Source organism: Ranitomeya imitator, chromosome 2 (genome assembly GCF_032444005.1).
Source record: "Ranitomeya imitator isolate aRanImi1 chromosome 2, aRanImi1.pri, whole genome shotgun sequence".
Classification (NCBI taxonomy): domain Eukaryota; kingdom Metazoa; phylum Chordata; class Amphibia; order Anura; family Dendrobatidae; genus Ranitomeya; species Ranitomeya imitator.
The window spans coordinates 292930519-292950080 of NC_091283.1; the positions used below are offsets into that span (position 1 = coordinate 292930519).

Consider the following 19562-nt stretch of genomic DNA (forward strand, 5'->3'; position numbering starts at 1 on the left):
TGGCTAAAAGCCTCCACTAGGCTCCTGTACAGCTGTATAATGAGGCCCAGGCTTTATAGTGAAGGGACTGGAGCGAGGGCCTGTTCCCAGGAGCTACAGTCTGAGAAATGGCTAAAAGTCTCCACTAGGCCCCTGTACAGCTGTATAATGAGGCCCAGGCTTTATAGTGAAGGGACTGGAGCGAGGGCCTGTTCCCAGGAGCTACAGTCTGAGAAATGGCTAAAAAGCCTCCACTAGGCTCCTGTACACCTGTATAATGAGGCCCAGGCTTTATAGTGAAGGGACTGGAGCGAGGGCCTGTTCCCAGGAGCTACAGTCTGAGAAATGGCTAAATGCCTCCACTAGGCCCCTGTACAGCTGTATAATGAGGCCCAGGCTTTATAGTGAAGGGACTGGAGTGAGGGCCTGTTCCCAGGAGCTACAGTCTGAGAAATGGCTAAAAAGCCTCCACTAGGCACCTGTACAGCTGTATAATGAGGCCCAGGCTTTATAGTGAAGGGACTGGAGCGAGGGCCTGTTCCCAGGAGCTACAGTCTGAGAAATGGCTAAAAAGCCTTCACTAGGCCCCTGTACAGCTGTATAATGAGGCCCAGGCTTTATAGTGAAGGGACTGGAGCGAGGGCCTGTTCCCAGGAGCTACAGACTGAGAAATGGCTAAAAAGCCTCCACTAGGCCCCTGTACAGCTGTATAATGAGGCCCAGGCTTTATAGTGAAGGGACTGGAGCGAGGGCCTGTTCTCAGGAGCTACAGTCTGAGAAATGGCTAAAAAGCCTCCACTAGGCCCCTGTACAGCTGTATAATGAGACCCAGGCTTTATAGTGAAGGGACTGGAGTGAGGGCCTGTTCCCAGGAGCTACAGTCTGAGAAATGGCTAAAAAGCCTCCACTAGGCCCCTGTACAGCTGTATAATGAGGCCCAGGCTTTATAGTGAAGGGACTGGAGTGAGGGCCTGTTCCCAGGAGCTACAGTCTGAGAAATGGCTAAAAAGCCTCCACTAGGCCCCTGTACAGCTGTATAATGAGGCCCTGGCTTTATAGAGAAGGGACTGGAGCGAGGGCCTGTTGCCAGGAGCTACAGTCTGAGAAATGGCTAAAGGCCTCCACTAGGCCCCTGTACAGCTGTATAATGAGGCCCAGGCTTTATAGTGAAGGGACTGGAGTGAGGGCCTGTTCCCAGGAGCTACAGTCTGAGAAATGGCTAAAAGTCTCCACTAGGCCCCTGTACAGCTGTATAATGAGGCCCAGGCTTTATAGTGAAGGGACTGGAGTGAGGGCCTGTTCCCAGGAGCTACAGTCTGAGAAATGGCTAAAAGCCTCCACTAGGCCCCTGTACAGCTGTATAATGAGGCCCAGGCTTTATAGTGAAGGGACTGGAGCGAGGGCCTGTTCCCAGGAGCTACAGACTGAGAAATGGCTAAAAAGCCTCCACTAGGCACCTGTACAGCTGTATAATGAGGCCCAGGCTTTATAGTGAAGGGACTGGAGCGAGGGCCTGTTCTCAGGAGCTACAGTCTGAGAAATGGCTAAAAAGCCTCCACTAGGCTCCTGTACAGCTGTGTTGTGAATTCTGTGGCTGAGTTCACTTCTGTGGTCACAAGTGGTATTGCAGTCTCTGGGCTTCCCCCCTCAGGTGTTTTGGTGAGCTCGTTGGCTGCCTTGCTATTTAGCTCCACCTGAGTCTGTCTTCCTTGCTCCTTGTCAATGTTCCAGTGTTGGATCTGAGCTACTGCATCTTTCCTTGGGCCTGCTGCTCTGCTAGATAAGTGCTTCTAGTTTGTTTTCTGTTTTTTCTGTCCAGCTTGTTATTATCTTTTGCTGGAAGCTCTGAGAGGCAAAGGGGTGCACCGCCGTGCTGTTAGTTCGGCACGGTGGGTCTTTTTGCCCCTTTGCGTGGTTTTCGTTTTAGGGTTTTTGGTAGACTGCATAGTTCTCTTTGCTATCCTCGCTCTGTCTAGAATATCGGGCCTCACTTTGCTGAATCTATTTCATTCCTACGTTTGTCTTTTCATCTTGCTAACAGTCATTATATGTGGGGGCTGCCTATTCCTTTGGGGTATTTCTCTGAGGTAAGTCAGGCTTGTATTTCTATCTTCAGGCTAGTCAGCTCCTCAGGCAGTGCCGAGTTGCATAGGTAGTTGATAGGCGCAATCCACTGCTGCTTCCAGTTGTGTGAGGATAGATCAGGTACTGCAGTCTACAGAGATTCCACGTCTCAGAGCTCGTCCTATTGTTTTGGGTTTTTGCCAGATCTCTGTATGTGCGCTGATTACTGCACGCTGTGTTGCCTGATTGCCAGCCATAACAGTACAAGGAGCCCTTCAATGATTTCCAATAGAGGGAAAAAAGAAATCCTGACATCATTTTTTTTTCTTAGCTCTGTCTTCAGTCTTTTTTTTCCCCTAGACATTAGAGTGCTTCAGGACACAGCTGTGGACATGGATATTCAGGCTCTGTGCTCCTCAATGGATAATCTCGTTGTAAATGTACAAAAGATTCAAGATACTATTGATCAGAAATCGATGCTAGAACCAAGAATTCCGATTCCTGATTTGTTTTTTGGTGACAGAACTAAGTTCCTGAGCTTCAGAAATAATTGTAAGCTATTTTTGGCCTTGAAACCTCATTCTTCTGGTAATCCTATTCAACAGGTTTTGATTATTATTTCTTTTTTGCGCGGCGACCCACAGGACTGGGCGTTTTCTCTTGCACCAGGAGATTCTGCATTGAGTAATGTTGATGCATTTTTCCAGGCGCTGGGATTGCTTTACGATGAGCCTAATTCAGTGGATCAAGCTGAGAAAAATCTGCTGGCTTTATGCCAGGGTCAGGATGATGTAGAAGTATATTGTCAGAAATTTAGAAAATGGTCAGTACTCACTCTGTGGAATGAATCTGCACTAGCGGCTTTGTTCAGAAAGGGTCTCTCTGAAGCTCTTAAGGATGTAATGGTGGGATTTCCTATGCCTGCTGGTTTGAATGAGTCTATGTCCTTGGCCATTCAGATCGGTCGTCGCTTGCGCGAGCGTAAATCTGTGCACCATCTGGCGGTATTGTCTGAGAGTAAGCCTGAGCCTATGCAGTGCGACAGGACTATGACTAAAGTAGAACGGCACGAACACAGACGTCTGAACAGACTGTGTTTCTATTGTGGTGATTCTACTCATGATATTTCTAATTGTCCTAAACGCACTAGGCGGTTCGATAGCTCTGCCGTTATTGGTACTGTACAGTCCAAATTCCTTTTGTCCATTACCTTAATGTGCTCTTTGTCATCATATTCTGTCATGGCGTTTGTGGATTCAGGCGCTGCCCTGAATCTGATGGATTTGGATTATGCTAAACGTTGTGGATTTTTCTTGGAGCCTTTGCGGTGTCCTATTCCGTTGAGAGGAATTGATGCTACACCTCTGGCCAAGAATAAGCCTCAGTACTGGGCCCAGCTGACCATGTGCATGGCTCCTGCACATCAGGAAGTTATTCGCTTTTTGGTACTGCATAATTTGCATGATGTGGTCGTGTTGGGGTTGCCATGGCTACAAACCCATAATCCAGTATTGGATTGGAACTCTATGTCGGTAACCAGCTGGGGTTGTCAGGGAGTACATGGTGATGTTCCATTTTTGTCTATTTCGTCATCCATTCCTTCTGACATCCCAGAGTTCTTGTCGGACTTTCAGGATGTATTTGAAGAGTCCAAGTCTGATGCCCTTCCTCCGCATAGGAATTGTGATTGTGCTATCGATTTGATTCCTGGTAGTAAATTCCCTAAGGGTCGTTTATTTAATTTGTCCGTACCTGAACACACCGCTATGCGCAGTTATGTGAAGGAGTCCCTGGAGAAGGGACATATTCGCCCATCGTCGTCACCATTGGGAGCAGGGTTCTTTTTTGTAGCCAAGAAGGATGGTTCGCTAAGACCGTGTATTGATTACCGCCTTCTTAATAAGATCACTGTTAAGTTTCAGTATCCCTTGCCATTGATTTCTGACTTGTTTGCTCGGATTAAGGGGGCTAGTTGGTTTACTAAGATTGATCTTCGTGGTGCGTATAATCTGGTGAGAATCAGGCAGGGAGATGAATGGAAAACGGCATTTAATACGCCCGAGGGTCATTTTGAGTATCTGGTGATGCCGTTCGGACTTGCCAATGCTCCATCTGTTTTTCAGTCTTTTATGCATGACATTTTCCGTGAGTATCTGGATAAATTCTTGATTGTTTACTTGGATGACATTTTGATCTTCTCAGATGATTGGGAGTCTCATGTGAAGCAAGTCAGAATGGTTTTCCAGGTACTGCGTGCTAATTCCTTGTTCGTGAAGGGATCAAAGTGTCTCTTCGGTGTGCAGAAAGTTTCATTTTTGGGGTTCATCTTTTCCCCTTCTACTATCGAGATGGATCCGGTTAAGGTTCAGGCCATCCAGGATTGGACTCAGCCGACATCTCTAAAAAGTTTGCAGAAATTCCTGGGCTTTGCTAATTTTTATCGTCGCTTCATCTGTAATTTTTCTAGCATTGCCAGACCATTGACCGATTTGACCAAGAAGGGTGCTGATTTGGTTAATTGGTCTTCTGCTGCCGTGGAAGCTTTTCAGGAGTTGAAGCGTCGTTTTTGCTGTGCCCCTGTGTTGTGTCAACCTGATGTTTCTCTTCCGTTCCAGGTCGAGGTTGATGCTTCTGAGATTGGTGCAGGGGCGGTTTTGTCACAGAGAGGTTCTGGTTGCTCAGTGTTCAAACCATGTGCTTTCTTTTCCAGGAAATTTTCTGCTGCTGAGCGTAATTATGATGTGGGCAACCGAGAGTTGCTGGCCATGAAGTGGGCATTCGAGGAGTGGCGTCATTGGCTTGAGGGTGCTAAGCATCGCGTGGTGGTTTTGACTGATCATAAGAACCTTACTTATCTTGAGACTGCCAAGCGCTTGAATCCTAGACAGGCCCGTTGGTCGTTATTTTTTGCTCGTTTTGATTTTGTGATTTCATACCTTCCGGGCTCTAAAAATGTGAAGGCGGATGCTCTGTCTAGGAGTTTTGTGCCCGACTCTCCGGGGTTATCTGAGCCGGCGAGTATCCTCAAGGAAGGAGTCATTGTGTCTGCCATCTCCCCTGATTTGCGGAGAGTGTTGCAGAAATTTCAGGCTAATAAACCTGATCGTTGTCCGGCCGAGAAACTGTTCGTCCCTGATAGGTGGACTAGTAAAGTTATCTCTGAACTTCATTGTTCGGTGCTGGCCGGTCATCCAGGAATCTTTGGTACCAGGGAGTTGGTTGCTAGATCCTTCTGGTGGCCATCTCTGTCACGGGATGTGCGTGCTTTTGTGCAGTCCTGTGGAATTTGTGCTAGGGCTAAGCCCTGCTGTTCACGTGCCAGTGGGTTGCTTTTGCCCTTGCCGGTCCCGAAGAGGCCTTGGACACATATTTCGATGGATTTCATTTCTGACCTTCCCGTTTCTCAAAAAATGTCGGTCATTTGGGTGGTCTGTGATCGCTTTTCTAAAATGGTCCATCTGGTGCCCTTGGTTAAATTGCCTTCCTCCTCTGATTTGGTGCCTTTGTTCTTCCAGCATGTGGTTCGTTTACATGGCATTCCTGAGAATATTGTTTCTGACAGAGGTTCCCAGTTTGTCTCGAGGTTCTGGCGAGCCTTTTGTGGTAGGATGGGCATTGACCTATCTTTCTCCTCGGCCTTCCATCCTCAGACTAATGGCCAGACCGAACGAACCAATCAGACCTTGGAAACATATCTGAGATGTTTTGTTTCCGCTGACCAGGATGATTGGGTGTCATTTTTGCCGTTGGCTGAGTTCGCCCTTAATAATCGGGCCAGCTCGGCTACCTTGGTCTCTCCATTTTTCTGCAATTCTGGGTTCCATCCTCGTTTCTCTTCAGGACAGGTTGAGTCTTCGGACTGTCCTGGTGTGGATTATGTGGTGGACAGGTTGCAGCAGATCTGGACTCAGGTAGTGGACAATTTGACCTTGTCCCAGGAGAAGGCTCAGCTTTTCGCTAATCGCAGACGCCGTGTGGGACCCCGACTTCGTGTTGGGGATCTGGTTTGGTTATCTTCTCGTCATATACCTATGAAGGTTTCCTCTCCTAAATTTAAACCTCGTTTTATTGGTCCGTATAGGATTTCTGAGATTCTCAATCCGGTGTCTTTTCGTCTGACCCTCCCAGACTCCTTTTCCATACATAATGTATTCCATAGGTCGTTGTTGAGGAGATACGTGGCACCTATGGTTCCATCTGTGGAGCCTCCTGCCCCTGTTTTGGTGGAGGGGGAATTGGAGTATATTGTGGAGAAGATTTTGGATTCTCGTGTCTCTAGACGGAAACTCCAGTATCTGGTCAAATGGAAGGGTTATGCTCAGGAAGATAATTCCTGGGTTTTTGCCTCTGATGTCCATGCCCCAGATCTTGTTCGTGCCTTTCATGTGGCTCATCCTGGTCGGCCTGGGGGTTCTGGTGAGGGTTCGGTGACCCCTCCTCAAGGGGGGGGTACTGTTGTGAATTCTGTGGCTGAGTTCACTTCTGTGGTCACAAGTGGTATTGCAGTCTCTGGGCTTCCTCCCTCAGGTGTTTTGGTGAGCTCGTTGGCTGCCTTGCTATTTAGCTCCACCTGAGTCTGTCTTCCTTGCTCCTTGTCAATGTTCCAGTGTTGGATCTGAGCTACTGCATCTTTCCTTGGGCCTGCTGCTCTGCTAGATAAGTGCTTCTAGTTTGTTTTCTGTTTTTTCTGTCCAGCTTGTTATTATCTTTTGCTGGAAGCTCTGAGAGGCAAAGGGGTGCACCGCCGTGCTGTTAGTTCGGCACGGTGGGTCTTTTTGCCCCTTTGCGTGGTTTTCGTTTTAGGGTTTTTGGTAGACTGCATAGTTCTCTTTGCTATCCTCGCTCTGTCTAGAATATCGGGCCTCACTTTGCTGAATCTATTTCATTCCTACGTTTGTCTTTTCATCTTGCTAACAGTCATTATATGTGGGGGCTGCCTATTCCTTTGGGGTATTTCTCTGAGGTAAGTCAGGCTTGTATTTCTATCTTCAGGCTAGTCAGCTCCTCAGGCAGTGCCGAGTTGCATAGGTAGTTGATAGGCGCAATCCACTGCTGCTTCCAGTTGTGTGAGGATAGATCAGGTACTGCAGTCTACAGAGATTCCACGTCTCAGAGCTCGTCCTATTGTTTTGGGTTTTTGCCAGATCTCTGTATGTGCGCTGATTACTGCACGCTGTGTTGCCTGATTGCCAGCCATAACACAGCTGTATAATGAGACCCAGGCTTTATAGTGAAGGGACTGGAGTGAGGGCCTGTTCCCAGGAGCTACAGTCTGAGAAATGGCTAAAAAGCCTCCACTAGGCCCCTGTACAGCTGTATAATGAGGCCCAGGCTTTATAGTGAAGGGACTGGAGCGAGGGCCTGTTCTCAGGAGCTACAGTCTGAGAAATGGCTAAAAAGCCTCCACTAGGCCCCTGTACAGCTGTATAATGAGACCCAGGCTTTATAGTGAAGGGACTGGAGTGAGGGCCTGTTCCCAGGAGCTACAGTCTGAGAAATGGCTAAAAAGCCTCCACTAGGCCCCTGTACAGCTGTATAATGAGGCCCTGGCTTTATAGAGAAGGGACTGGAGCGAGGGCCTGTTGCCAGGAGCTACAGTCTGAGAAATGGCTAAAGGCCTCCACTAGGCCCCTGTACAGCTGTATAATGAGGCCCAGGCTTTATAGTGAAGGGACTGGAGCGAGGGCCTGTTCCCAGGAGCTACAGTCTGAGAAATGGCTAAAAGCCTCCACTAGGCTCCTGTACAGCTGTATAATGAGGCCCAGGCTTTATAGTGAAGGGACTGGAGCGAGGGCCTGTTCCCAGGAGCTACAGTCTGAGAAATGGCTAAAAGTCTCCACTAGGCCCCTGTACAGCTGTATAATGAGGCCCAGGCTTTATAGTGAAGGGACTGGAGCGAGGGCCTGTTCCCAGGAGCTACAGTCTGAGAAATGGCTAAAAAGCCTCCACTAGGCTCCTGTACACCTGTATAATGAGGCCCAGGCTTTATAGTGAAGGGACTGGAGCGAGGGCCTGTTCCCAGGAGCTACAGTCTGAGAAATGGCTAAATGCCTCCACTAGGCCCCAGTACAGCTGTATAATGAGGCCCAGGCTTTATAGTGAAGGGACTGGAGTGAGGGCCTGTTCCCAGGAGCTACAGTCTGAGAAATGGCTAAAAAGCCTCCACTAGGCACCTGTACAGCTGTATAATGAGGCCCAGGCTTTATAGTGAAGGGACTGGAGCGAGGGCCTGTTCCCAGGAGCTACAGTCTGAGAAATGGCTAAAAAGCCTTCACTAGGCCCCTGTACAGCTGTATAATGAGGCCCAGGCTTTATAGTGAAGGGACTGGAGCGAGGGCCTGTTCCCAGGAGCTACAGACTGAGAAATGGCTAAAAAGCCTCCACTAGGCCCCTGTACAGCTGTATAATGAGGCCCAGGCTTTATAGTGAAGGGACTGGAGCGAGGGCCTGTTCTCAGGAGCTACAGTCTGAGAAATGGCTAAAAAGCCTCCACTAGGCTCCTGTACAGCTGTATAATGAGACCCAGGCTTTATAGTGAAGGGACTGGAGTGAGGGCCTGTTCCCAGGAGCTACAGTCTGAGAAATGGCTAAAAAGCCTCCACTAGGCCCCTGTACAGCTGTATAATGAGGCCCAGGCTTTATAGTGAAGGGACTGGAGCGAGGGCCTGTTCTCAGGAGCTACAGTCTGAGAAATGGCTAAAAAGCCTCCACTAGGCCCCTGTACAGCTGTATAATGAGACCCAGGCTTTATAGTGAAGGGACTGGAGTGAGGGCCTGTTCCCAGGAGCTACAGTCTGAGAAATGGCTAAAAAGCCTCCACTAGGCCCCTGTACAGCTGTATAATGAGGCCCAGGCTTTATAGTGAAGGGACTGGAGTGAGGGCCTGTTCCCAGGAGCTACAGTCTGAGAAATGGCTAAAAAGCCTCCACTAGGCCCCTGTACAGCTGTATAATGAGGCCCTGGCTTTATAGAGAAGGGACTGGAGCGAGGGCCTGTTGCCAGGAGCTACAGTCTGAGAAATGGCTAAAGGCCTCCACTAGGCCCCTGTACAGCTGTATAATGAGGCCCAGGCTTTATAGTGAAGGGACTGGAGTGAGGGCCTGTTCCCAGGAGCTACAGTCTGAGAAATGGCTAAAAGTCTCCACTAGGCCCCTGTACAGCTGTATAATGAGGCCCAGGCTTTATAGTGAAGGGACTGGAGTGAGGGCCTGTTCCCAGGAGCTACAGTCTGAGAAATGGCTAAAAAGCCTCCACTAGGCCCCTGTACAGCTGTATAATGAGGCCCTGGCTTTATAGAGAAGGGACTGGAGCGAGGGCCTGTTGCCAGGAGCTACAGTCTGAGAAATGGCTAAAGGCCTCCACTAGGCCCCTGTACAGCTGTATAATGAGGCCCAGGCTTTATAGTGAAGGGACTGGAGTGAGGGCCTGTTCCCAGGAGCTACAGTCTGAGAAATGGCTAAAAGTCTCCACTAGGCCCCTGTACAGCTGTATAATGAGGCCCAGGCTTTATAGTGAAGGCATACCTCCCAACTTTCGAGTAAGGGAAAGAGGGATAAAGTCAGCGGCGCGTAAAGCGCGCCGCGGCAAATTTTAGGCCACACCTCTGACCACACCCATTTCACAACTAGCCACGCCCAACCACACCCATTTAGCACTTCTGATCACAATGTTTCGTAAACAATAATTATAAACAAAAAAATATGGCCACACACGACGCTCCATACTGTACAATGGCCACACACGACGCTCCATACTGTACAATGGCCACACACGACGCTCCATAGTGTATAATAGCCACACATGACGCTCCATACTGTACAATGGCCACACATGACGCTCCATACTGTACAATGGCCCCACACGACGCTCCATAGTGTATAATAGCCACACATGACGCTCCATACTGTACAATGGCCACACATGACGCTCCATACTGTATAATGGCCACACACGACGCTCCATACTGTACAATGGCCATTGGCCACAATATGCTCCATACTGTATGCATGATGCTGCGTACAGCATACTTGCCCCACGTGATGGTCCATACAGTATTATGGCGCCACATTATGCTTTGTACAGTATAAAGGCCCCACACAATGCTGGGTATAGAATAATGGCCACACATAATGCTGGGTACAGTATACTGGCCACACATGGTTACCCCACCCCCATCATTGCCTTCTCCATCACTACACACAGACACCTTTCACCGCGCACCCTCGCAGCAGCCGGCAGCTTCCACTCCCACGGCGCTGAATGGTGTCATCCAGCTGCGCCGCTGACTGCTCACGTCGCTGCAGCTGTGATATGCCACTGATAAAGACCTCCGTGTCTCCTGTGCCAGTCCGTGTCAGAGCGAGGAGCAATATCTGCTCCGATCTGACACAGCCAGCGTCCGCTCCATACACCTCGTACACACACGACTCCGCTCCATACACCTTGCACATGCGGCTCCGCTCACACGGCTCCGCTCCGTACACCTCATACATACGGCTCCTCCCCATACACCTTGTACACACACGGCTCCACTCCATACACTTCGTACACACACGGCTCCGCTCCATACACCTTATACACACACAGCTCCGCTCCGTACACCTCATACATACGGCTCCTCCCCATACACCTTGTACACACACGGCTCCACTCCATACACTTCGTACACACACGGCTCCGCTCCATACACCTTATACACACACAGCTCCGCTCCGTACACCTCATACACACGGCTCCTCTCCATACATCTCGTACACACATGGCTCCGCTCAATACACCTTGCACATGTGGCTCTGCTCCGTACACCTTGTACACACATGACTGCGCTCCATTCACCTTGCACATGCGGCTTTGCTCCATACACCTCGTACACACACGGCTCCGCTCCATACACACACGGATCCACTCCGTACACCTCGCACACACACGGCTCCGCTCCGTCCACATTGCACACGCTGCTCCGCTCAGTATACCTTGCACACACATGGCTCCGCTCCATACACCTTGTACACACGGCTCCTCTCCATACATCTCGTACACACACGGCACCACTCCGTACACCTCGTACACATGCGGCTCTGCTCCGTACACCTCGTACACACACGACTCCATTCCATACACCTTGCACATGCGGCTCCGCTCTGTACGCCTCATACACACACGGCTCCACTCCGTACACCTCGCACACACACGGCTCCGCTCCGTACGCCTCGCACACACACGGCTCCGCTCTGTACGCCTCATACACACACGGCTCCACTCCGTACACCTCGCACACACACGGATCCGCTCTGTACGCCTCATACACACACGGCTCCACTCCGTACACCTCGCACACACACGGCTCCGCTCTGTACGCCTCATACACACACGGCTCCACTCTGTACACCTTGCACATGCGGCTCTGCTCCGTACACCTCATACACACACGACTCCATTCCATACACCTTGCACATGCGGCTCTGCTCTGTACACCTCGCACACACACGGCTCCGCTCCGTACACCTCGCACACACACGGCTCCACTCCGTACACATTGCACACACACGGCTCAGCTCCATACACCTTATACACACGGCTCCACTCCGTACACATTGCACACACACGGCTCCACTCCGTACACATTGCACACACACGGCTCCGCTCCATACACATTGCACACGCTGCTCCACTCCGTATACCTTGTACACACATGGCTCTGCTCCGCACACCTCATACACACGGCTCCGTACACGTCTTACACACACGACTCTGCTCCATACACCTTTCACACGCTGCTCCGATCCATACACCTCGTACACACACGGCTCTGCTACATTACAGTGTCAGACTGTCACAGGGGCTTTGGTTTAGCCCTTTTTATGCAGGGGGGGGGGGAATAGCAGCCACAATAGCTTCCTGTTGTCACCCTCTCCCAGGGAGACAGACGTGTCAGTGAGTGATCGATCTCACTCACACTGATCTGCAGATAACACAGCACTGAGCAGCCGAGGCAAACAGAGGAGGCTGTGAGTGTGTCCGTCCCTCCCTGCTCAGCCCCACTCATTCCAAGCACCATTACACGAGCCAGGCATTATAATTAGCAGCTCCAGTCCACTCACACTGGTCTGCTGCTTACATTGGCGCCGGCACCCAGGCTGTTACCTCAAACTACTACTAGAAGTGTCCCCTCTCTCCCTCTCTGAACAGTGACGCTGGGAGACTCAGGAACATGGGGAAGGGGCGTGGCCTACCAAAAGGGGGTGTGACGGAGTTCTCCTTCTGTCTCTCGGGACAAGAGGGTCCTGCGCTGGACAGTGGGGCAAAGTGTCAAATCCGGGAAAGTCCTGCACAATGAGGGACGGTTGGGAGGTATGGTGAAGGGACTGGAGCGAGGGCCTGTTCTCAGGAGCTACAGTCTGAGAAATGGCTAAAAAGCCTCCACTAGGCTCCTGTACAGCTGTATAATGAGGCCCAGGCTTTATAGTGAAGGGACTGGAGCGAGGGCCTGTTCCCAGGAGCTACAGTCTGAGAAATGGCTAAAAAGCCTCCACTAGGCCCCTGCACAGCTGTATAATGAGGCCCAGGCTTTATAGTGAAGAGACTGGAGTGAGGGCCTGTTCCCAGGAGCTACAGTCTGAGAAATGGCTAAAAAGCCTCCACTAGGCCCCTGCACAGCTGTATAATGAGGCCCAGGCTTTATAGTGAAGGGACTGGAGTGAGGGCCTGTTCCCAGGAGCTACAGTCTGAGAAATGGCTAAAAAGTCTCCACTAGTCTCCTGTACAGCTGTATAATGAGGCCCAGGCTTTATAGTGAAGGGACTGGAGTGAGGGCCTGTTCCCAGGAGCTACAGTCTAAGAAATGGCTAAAAAGCCTCCACTAGGCCCCTGTACAGCTGTATAATGAGACCCAGGCTTTATAGTGAAGGGACTGGAGTGAGGGCCTGTTCCCAGGAGCTACAGACTGAGAAATGGCTAAAAAGCCTCCACTAGTCCCCTGTACAGCTATATGAGGCCCAGGCTTTATAGTTAAGGGACTGGAGCGAGGGCCTGTTCCCAGGAGCTACAGTCTGAGAAATGGTTAAAAAGCCTCCACTAGGCCCCTGTACAGCTGTATAATGAGGCCCAGGCTTTATAGTGAAGGGACTGGAGCAAGGGCCTGTTCCCAGGAGCTACAGTCTGAGAAATGGCTAAAAAGCCTCCACTAGACCCCTGTACAGCTGTATAATGAGGCCCAGGCTTTATAGTGAAGGGACTGGAGTGAGGGCCTGTTCCCAGGAGCTACAGTCTGAGAAATGGCTAAAAAGCCTCCACTAGGCCCCTGTACAGCTGTATAATGAGGCCCAGGCTTTATAGTGAAGGGACTGGAGCGAGGGCCTGTTCTCAGGAGCTACAGTCTGAGAAATGGCTAAAAAGCCTCCACTAGGCCCCTGTACAGCTGTATGAGACCCAGGCTTTATAGTGAAGGGACTGGAGTGAGGGCCTGTTCCCAGGAGCTACAGTCTGAGAAATGGCTAAAAAGCCTCCACTAGGCCCCTGTACAGCTGTATAATGAGGCCCAGGCTTTATAGTGAAGGGACTGGAGCGAGGGCCTGTTCCCAGGACCTACAGTCTGAGAAATGGCTAAAAAGCCTCCACTAGGCCCCTGTACAGCTGTATAATGAGGCCCTGGCTTTATAGAGAAGGGACTGGAGCGAGGGCCTGTTCCCAGGAGCTACAGTCTGAGAAATGGCTAAAAGCCTCCACTAGGCCCCTGTACAGCTGTATAATGAGGCCCAGGCTTTATAGTGAAGGGACTGGAGCGAGGGCCTGTTCCCAGGAGCTACAGTCTGAGAAATGGCTAAAAAGCCTTCACTAGGCCCCTGTACAGCTGTATAATGAGGCCCAGGCTTTATAGTGAAGGGACTGGAGCGAGGGCCTGTTCCCAGGAGCTACAGACTGAGAAATGGCTAAAAAGCCTCCACTAGGCCCCTGTACAGCTGTATAATGAGGCCCAGGCTTTATAGTGAAGGGACTGGAGCGAGGGCCTGTTCCCAGGAGCTACAGTCTGAGAAATGGCTAAAAAGCCTCCACTAGGCCCCTGTACAGCTGTATAATGAGACCCAGGCTTTATAGTGAAGGGACTGGAGTGAGGGCCTGTTCCCAGGAGCTACAGTCTGAGAAATGGCTAAAAAGCCTCCACTAGGCCCCTGTACAGCTGTATAATGAGGCCCAGGCTTTATAGTGAAGGGACTGGAGCGAGGGCCTGTTCTCAGGAGCTACAGTCTGAGAAATGGCTAAAAAGCCTCCACTAGGCCCCTGTACAGCTGTATAATGAGACCCAGGCTTTATAGTGAAGGGACTGGAGTGAGGGCCTGTTCCCAGGAGCTACAGTCTGAGAAATGGCTAAAAAGCCTCCACTAGGCCCCTGTACAGCTGTATAATGAGGCCCAGGCTTTATAGTGAAGGGACTAGAGCGAGGGCCTGTTCTCAGGAGCTACAGTCTGAGAAATGGCTAAAAAGCCTTCACTAGGCCCCTGTACAGCTGTATAATGAGGCCCAGGCTTTATAGTGAAGGGACTGGAGCGAGGGCCTGTTCCCAGGAGCTACAGACTGAGAAATGGCTAAAAAGCCTCCACTAGGCCCCTGTACAGCTGTATAATGAGACCCAGGCTTTATAGTGAAGGGACTGGAGTGAGGGCCTGTTCCCAGGAGCCACAGTCTGAGAAATGGCTAAAAAACCTCCACTAGGCCCCTGTACAGCTGTATAATGAGGCCCTGGCTTTATAGTGAAGGGACTGGAGTGAGGGCCTGTTCCCAGTAGCTACAGTCTGAGAAATGGCTAAAAAGTCTCCACTAGGCCCTGTACAGCTGTATAATGAGGCCCAGGCTTTATAGTGAAGGGACTGGAGTGAGGGCCTGTTCCCAGGAGCTACAGTCTGAGAAATGGCTAAAAAGTCTCCACTAGGCCCTGTACAGCTGTATAATGAGGCCCAGGCTTTATAGTGAAGGGACAGGAGCGAGGGCCTGTTCTCAGGAGCTACAGTCTGAGAAATGGCTAAAAAGCCTCCACTAGGCCCCTGTACAGCTGTATAATGAGACCCAGGCTTTATAGTGAAGGGACTGGAGTGAGGGCCTGTTCCCAGGAGCTACAGTCTGAGAAATGGCTAAAAAGTCTCCACTAGGCCCCTGTACAGCTGTATAATGAGGCCCAGGCTTTATAGTGAAGGGACTGGAGTGAGGGCCTGTTCCCAGGAGCTACAGTCTGAGAAATGGCTAAAAGCCTCCACTAGGCCCCTATACAGCTGTATAATGAGGCCCAGGCTTTATAGTTAAGGGACTGGAGCGAGGGCCTGTTCCCAGGAGCTACAGTCTGAGAAATGGCTAAAAAGCCTCCACTAGACTCCTGTACAGCTGTATAATGAGGCCCAGGCTTTATAGAGAAGAGACTGGAGCGAGGGCCTGTTCCCAGGAGCTACAGTCTGAGAAATGGCTAAAAAGCCTCCACTAGGCCCCTGTACAGTTGTATAATGAGGCCCAGGCTTTATAGTGAAGGGACTGGAGTGAGGGCCTGTTCCCAGGAGCTACAGTCTGAGAAATGGCTAAAAAGCCTCCACTAGGCCCCTGTACAGTTGTATAATGAGGCCCAGGCTTTATAGAGAAGAGACTGGAGCGAGGGCCTGTTCCCAGGAGCTACAGTCTGAGAAATGGCTAAAAGCCTCCACTAGACGCCTGTACAGCTGTATAATGAGGCCCAGGCTTTATAGTGAAGGGACTGGAGTGAGGGCCTGTTCCCGGGAGCTACAGACTGAGAAATGGCTAAAAAGCCTCCACTAGGCCCCTGTACAGCTGTATAATGAGGCCCAGGCTTTATAGTGAAGGGACTGGAGTGAGGGCCTGTTCCCAGGAGCTACAGTCTGAGAAATGGCTAAAAAGCCTCCACTAGGCCCCTGTACAGCTGTATAATGAGGCCCAGGCTTTATAGTGAAGGGACTGGAGCGATGGCCTGTTCCCAGGAGCTACAGTCTGAGAAATGGCTAAAAAGCCTCCACTAGGCCCCTGTACAGCTGTATAATGAGACCCAGGCTTTATAGTGAAGGGACTGGAGTGAGGGCCTGTTCCCAGGAGCTACAGTCTGAGAAATGGCTAAAAAGCCTCCACTAGGCCCCTGTACAGCTGTATAATGAGGCCCAGGCTTTATAGTGAAGGGACTGGAGCGAGGGCCTGTTCCCAGGAGCTACAGTCTGAGAAATGGCTAAAAAGCCTCCACTAGGCCCCTGTACAGCTGTATAATGAGGCCCTGGCTTTATAGAGAAGGGACTGGAGCGAGGGCCTGTTCCCAGGAGCTACAGTCTGAGAAATGGCTAAAAGCCTCCACTAGGCCCCTGTACAGCTGTATAATGAGGCCCAGGCTTTATAGTGAAGGGACTGGAGCGAGGGCCTGTTCCCAGGAGCTACAGTCTGAGAAATGGCTAAAAAGCCTTCACTAGGCCCCTGTACAGCTGTATAATGAGGCCCAGGCTTTATAGTGAAGGGACTGGAGCGAGGGCCTGTTCCCAGGAGCTACAGACTGAGAAATGGCTAAAAAGCCTCCACTAGGCCCCTGTACAGCTGTATAATGAGGCCCAGGCTTTATAGTGAAGGGACTGGAGCGAGGGCCTGTTCTCAGGAGCTACAGTCTGAGAAATGGCTAAAAAGCCTTCACTAGGCCCCTGTACAGTTGTATAATGAGGCCCAGGCTTTATAGTGAAGGGACTGGAGCGAGGGCCTGTTCCCAGGAGCTACAGACTGAGAAATGGCTAAAAAGCCTCCACTAGGCCCCTGTACAGCTGTATAATGAGACCCAGGCTTTATAGTGAAGGGACTGGAGTGAGGGCCTGTTCCCAGGAGCCACAGTCTGAGAAATGGCTAAAAAGCCTCCACTAGGCCCCTGTACAGCTGTATAATGAGGCCCTGGCTTTATAGTGAAGGGACTGGAGTGAGGGCCTGTTCCCAGGAGCTACAGTCTGAGAAATGGCTAAAAAGTCTCCACTAGGCCCTGTACAGCTGTATAATGAGGCCCAGGCTTTATAGTGAAGGGACTGGAGTGAGGGCCTGTTCCCAGGAGCTACAGTCTGAGAAATGGCTAAAAAGTCTCCACTAGGCTCCTGTACAGCTGTATAATGAGGTCCAGGCTTTATAGTGAAGGGACAGGAGCGAGGGCCTGTTCTCAGGAGCTACAGTCTGAGAAATGGCTAAAAAGCCTCCACTAGGCCCCTGTACAGCTGTATAATGAGACCCAGGCTTTATAGTGAAGGGACTGGAGTGAGGGCCTGTTCCCAGGAGCTACAGTCTGAGAAATGGCTAAAAAGTCTCCACTAGGCCCCTGTACAGCTGTATAATGAGGCCCAGGCTTTATAGTGAAGGGACTGGAGTGAGGGCCTGTTCTCAGGAGCTACAGTCTGAGAAATGGCTAAAAAGTCTCCACTAGGCCCCTGTACAGCTGTATAATGAGGCCCAGGCTTTATAGTGAAGGGACAGGAGCGAGGGCCTGTTCTCAGGAGCTACAGTCTGAGAAATGGCTAAAAAGCCTCCACTAGGCCCCTGTACAGCTGTATAATGAGACCCAGGCTTTATAGTGAAGGGACTGGAGTGAGGGCCTGTTCCCAGGAGCTACAGTCTGAGAAATGGCTAAAAAGTCTCCACTAGGCCCCTGTACAGCTGTATAATGAGGCCCAGGCTTTATAGTGAAGGGACTGGAGTGAGGGCCTGTTCCCAGGAGCTACAGTCTGAGAAATGGCTAAAAGCCTCCACTAGGCCCCTGTACAGCTGTATAATGAGGCCCAGGCTTTATAGTTAAGGGACTGGAGCGAGGGCCTGTTCCCAGGAGCTACAGTCTGAGAAATGGCTAAAAAGCCTCCACTAGACTCCTGTACAGCTGTATAATGAGGCCCAGGCTTTATAGTGAAGGGACTGGAGTGAGGGCCTGTTCCCGGGAGCTACAGACTGAGAAATGGCTAAAAAGCCTCCACTAGGCCCCTGTACAGCTGTATAATGAGGCCCAGGCTTTATAGTGAAGGGACTGGAGCGAGGGCCTGTTCTCAGGAGCCACAGTCTGAGAAATGGCTAAAAAGCCTCCACTAGGCTCCTGTACAGCTGTATAATGAGGCCCAGGCTTTATAGTGAAGGGACTGGAGTGAGGGCCTGTTCCCAGGAGCTACAGTCTGAGAAATGGCTAAAAAGCCTCCACTAGGCCCCTGTACAGCTGTATAATGAGGCCCAGGCTTTATAGTGAAGGGACTGGAGTGAGGGCCTGTTCCCAGGAGCTACAGTCTGAGAAATGGCTAAAAAGCCTCCACTAGGCCCCTGTACAGCTGTATAATGAGGCCCGGGCTTTATAGTGAAGGGACTCGAGGGAGAAAAGTGTGAAAATTTGCTGCAAGAAGAGCTATAATGCCCATAACTGACCTGCAGAGCCGCACTCCACATTTACGGCTGCTCTGTGCGTACAGGACCTGTGATGAGGTCACAGGGGGGAGGAGTCAGGGGGTCACATGATCAGAGGCCTCAGTGTATGCAGGACTCTGCTGTGCTGGTTGTCATGGTGCTGTATGAGGGGAAGTTTATGTGTGGGGTCAGGAGCGGTTTTCAGTGTGTAGATCTAGGGGAGTCGCGTGTGTACGAGGTGTACGGAGCGGAGCCGCATGTGTACGGACTACTGTGTACTGATCCCTCTGTGTACACTGTATACACCCATATACCCCCAGCTTCAGTCGCAGACCCCTTTGTGTACACTGTATTCACCCGTATACCCCCAGCTTCAGTCGCAGACCCCTCTGTGTACGCTGTATACACCCGTATACCCCTAGCTTCGGTCACAGACCCTCCTGTGTACCCTGTATACACCCATATACCCCCAGCTTCGGTCACAGACCCCCCTGTGTACGCTGTATACACCCGTATACCCCCAGCTTTGGTCACAGACCTCTGTGTACTCTGTATACACCCATATACCCCCAGCTTCAGTCGCAGACCCCCCCTGTGTACACTGTATACACCCGTATCCCCCCCAGCTTCGGTCACAGACCCCTCTGTGTACGCTGTATACACCCGTATACCCCCAGCTTTGGTCACAGACCTCTGTGTACGCTGTATACACCTGTATACCCCCAGCTTTGGTCACAGACCCCCCTGTGTACGCTGTATACACCTGTGTACCCCCAGCTTCAGTCGCAGACCCCTCAGTACACTGTATACACCCGTATACCCCCAGCTTTGGTCACAGACCTCTCTGTGTACGCTGTATACACCCGTATACCCCCAGCTTTGGTCACAGACTCCCCTGTGTACGCTGTATACACCTGTGTACCCCCAGCTTCAGTCGCAGACCCCTCAGTACACTGTATACACCCGTATACCCCCAGCTTCACTGACAGACCCCGCAGCTCTTTATCACACTGTAGATCTGACACCAGACACACACGGTAAAACTGTGGTTGGACGTTTCCTGCTTAAAATATTGAAAACATTAACCTCTTCACGAGCGATGACATATATACACGTGATTGGTCTTGTCCCTGGCT

The 19562-nt window shown here is 50.9% G+C and overlaps 1 protein-coding gene across 1 annotated transcript in view; it reads right to left on the reverse strand.

The window, feature by feature from the left end:
• The window catches only part of LOC138663272 (oocyte zinc finger protein XlCOF8.4-like), an 82407-nt gene extending 63922 nt beyond the window's left edge, over window positions 1-18485 (reverse strand). The window contains exon 1 of the mRNA XM_069749448.1: window positions 18448-18485. Coding sequence (XP_069605549.1) covers window positions 18448-18468 — 21 coding nt within the window. The 5' untranslated portion in view covers window positions 18469-18485. The remainder of the gene's footprint in view (window positions 1-18447) is intronic.
• Between the last annotated feature and the right edge of the window lie 1077 nt (window positions 18486-19562).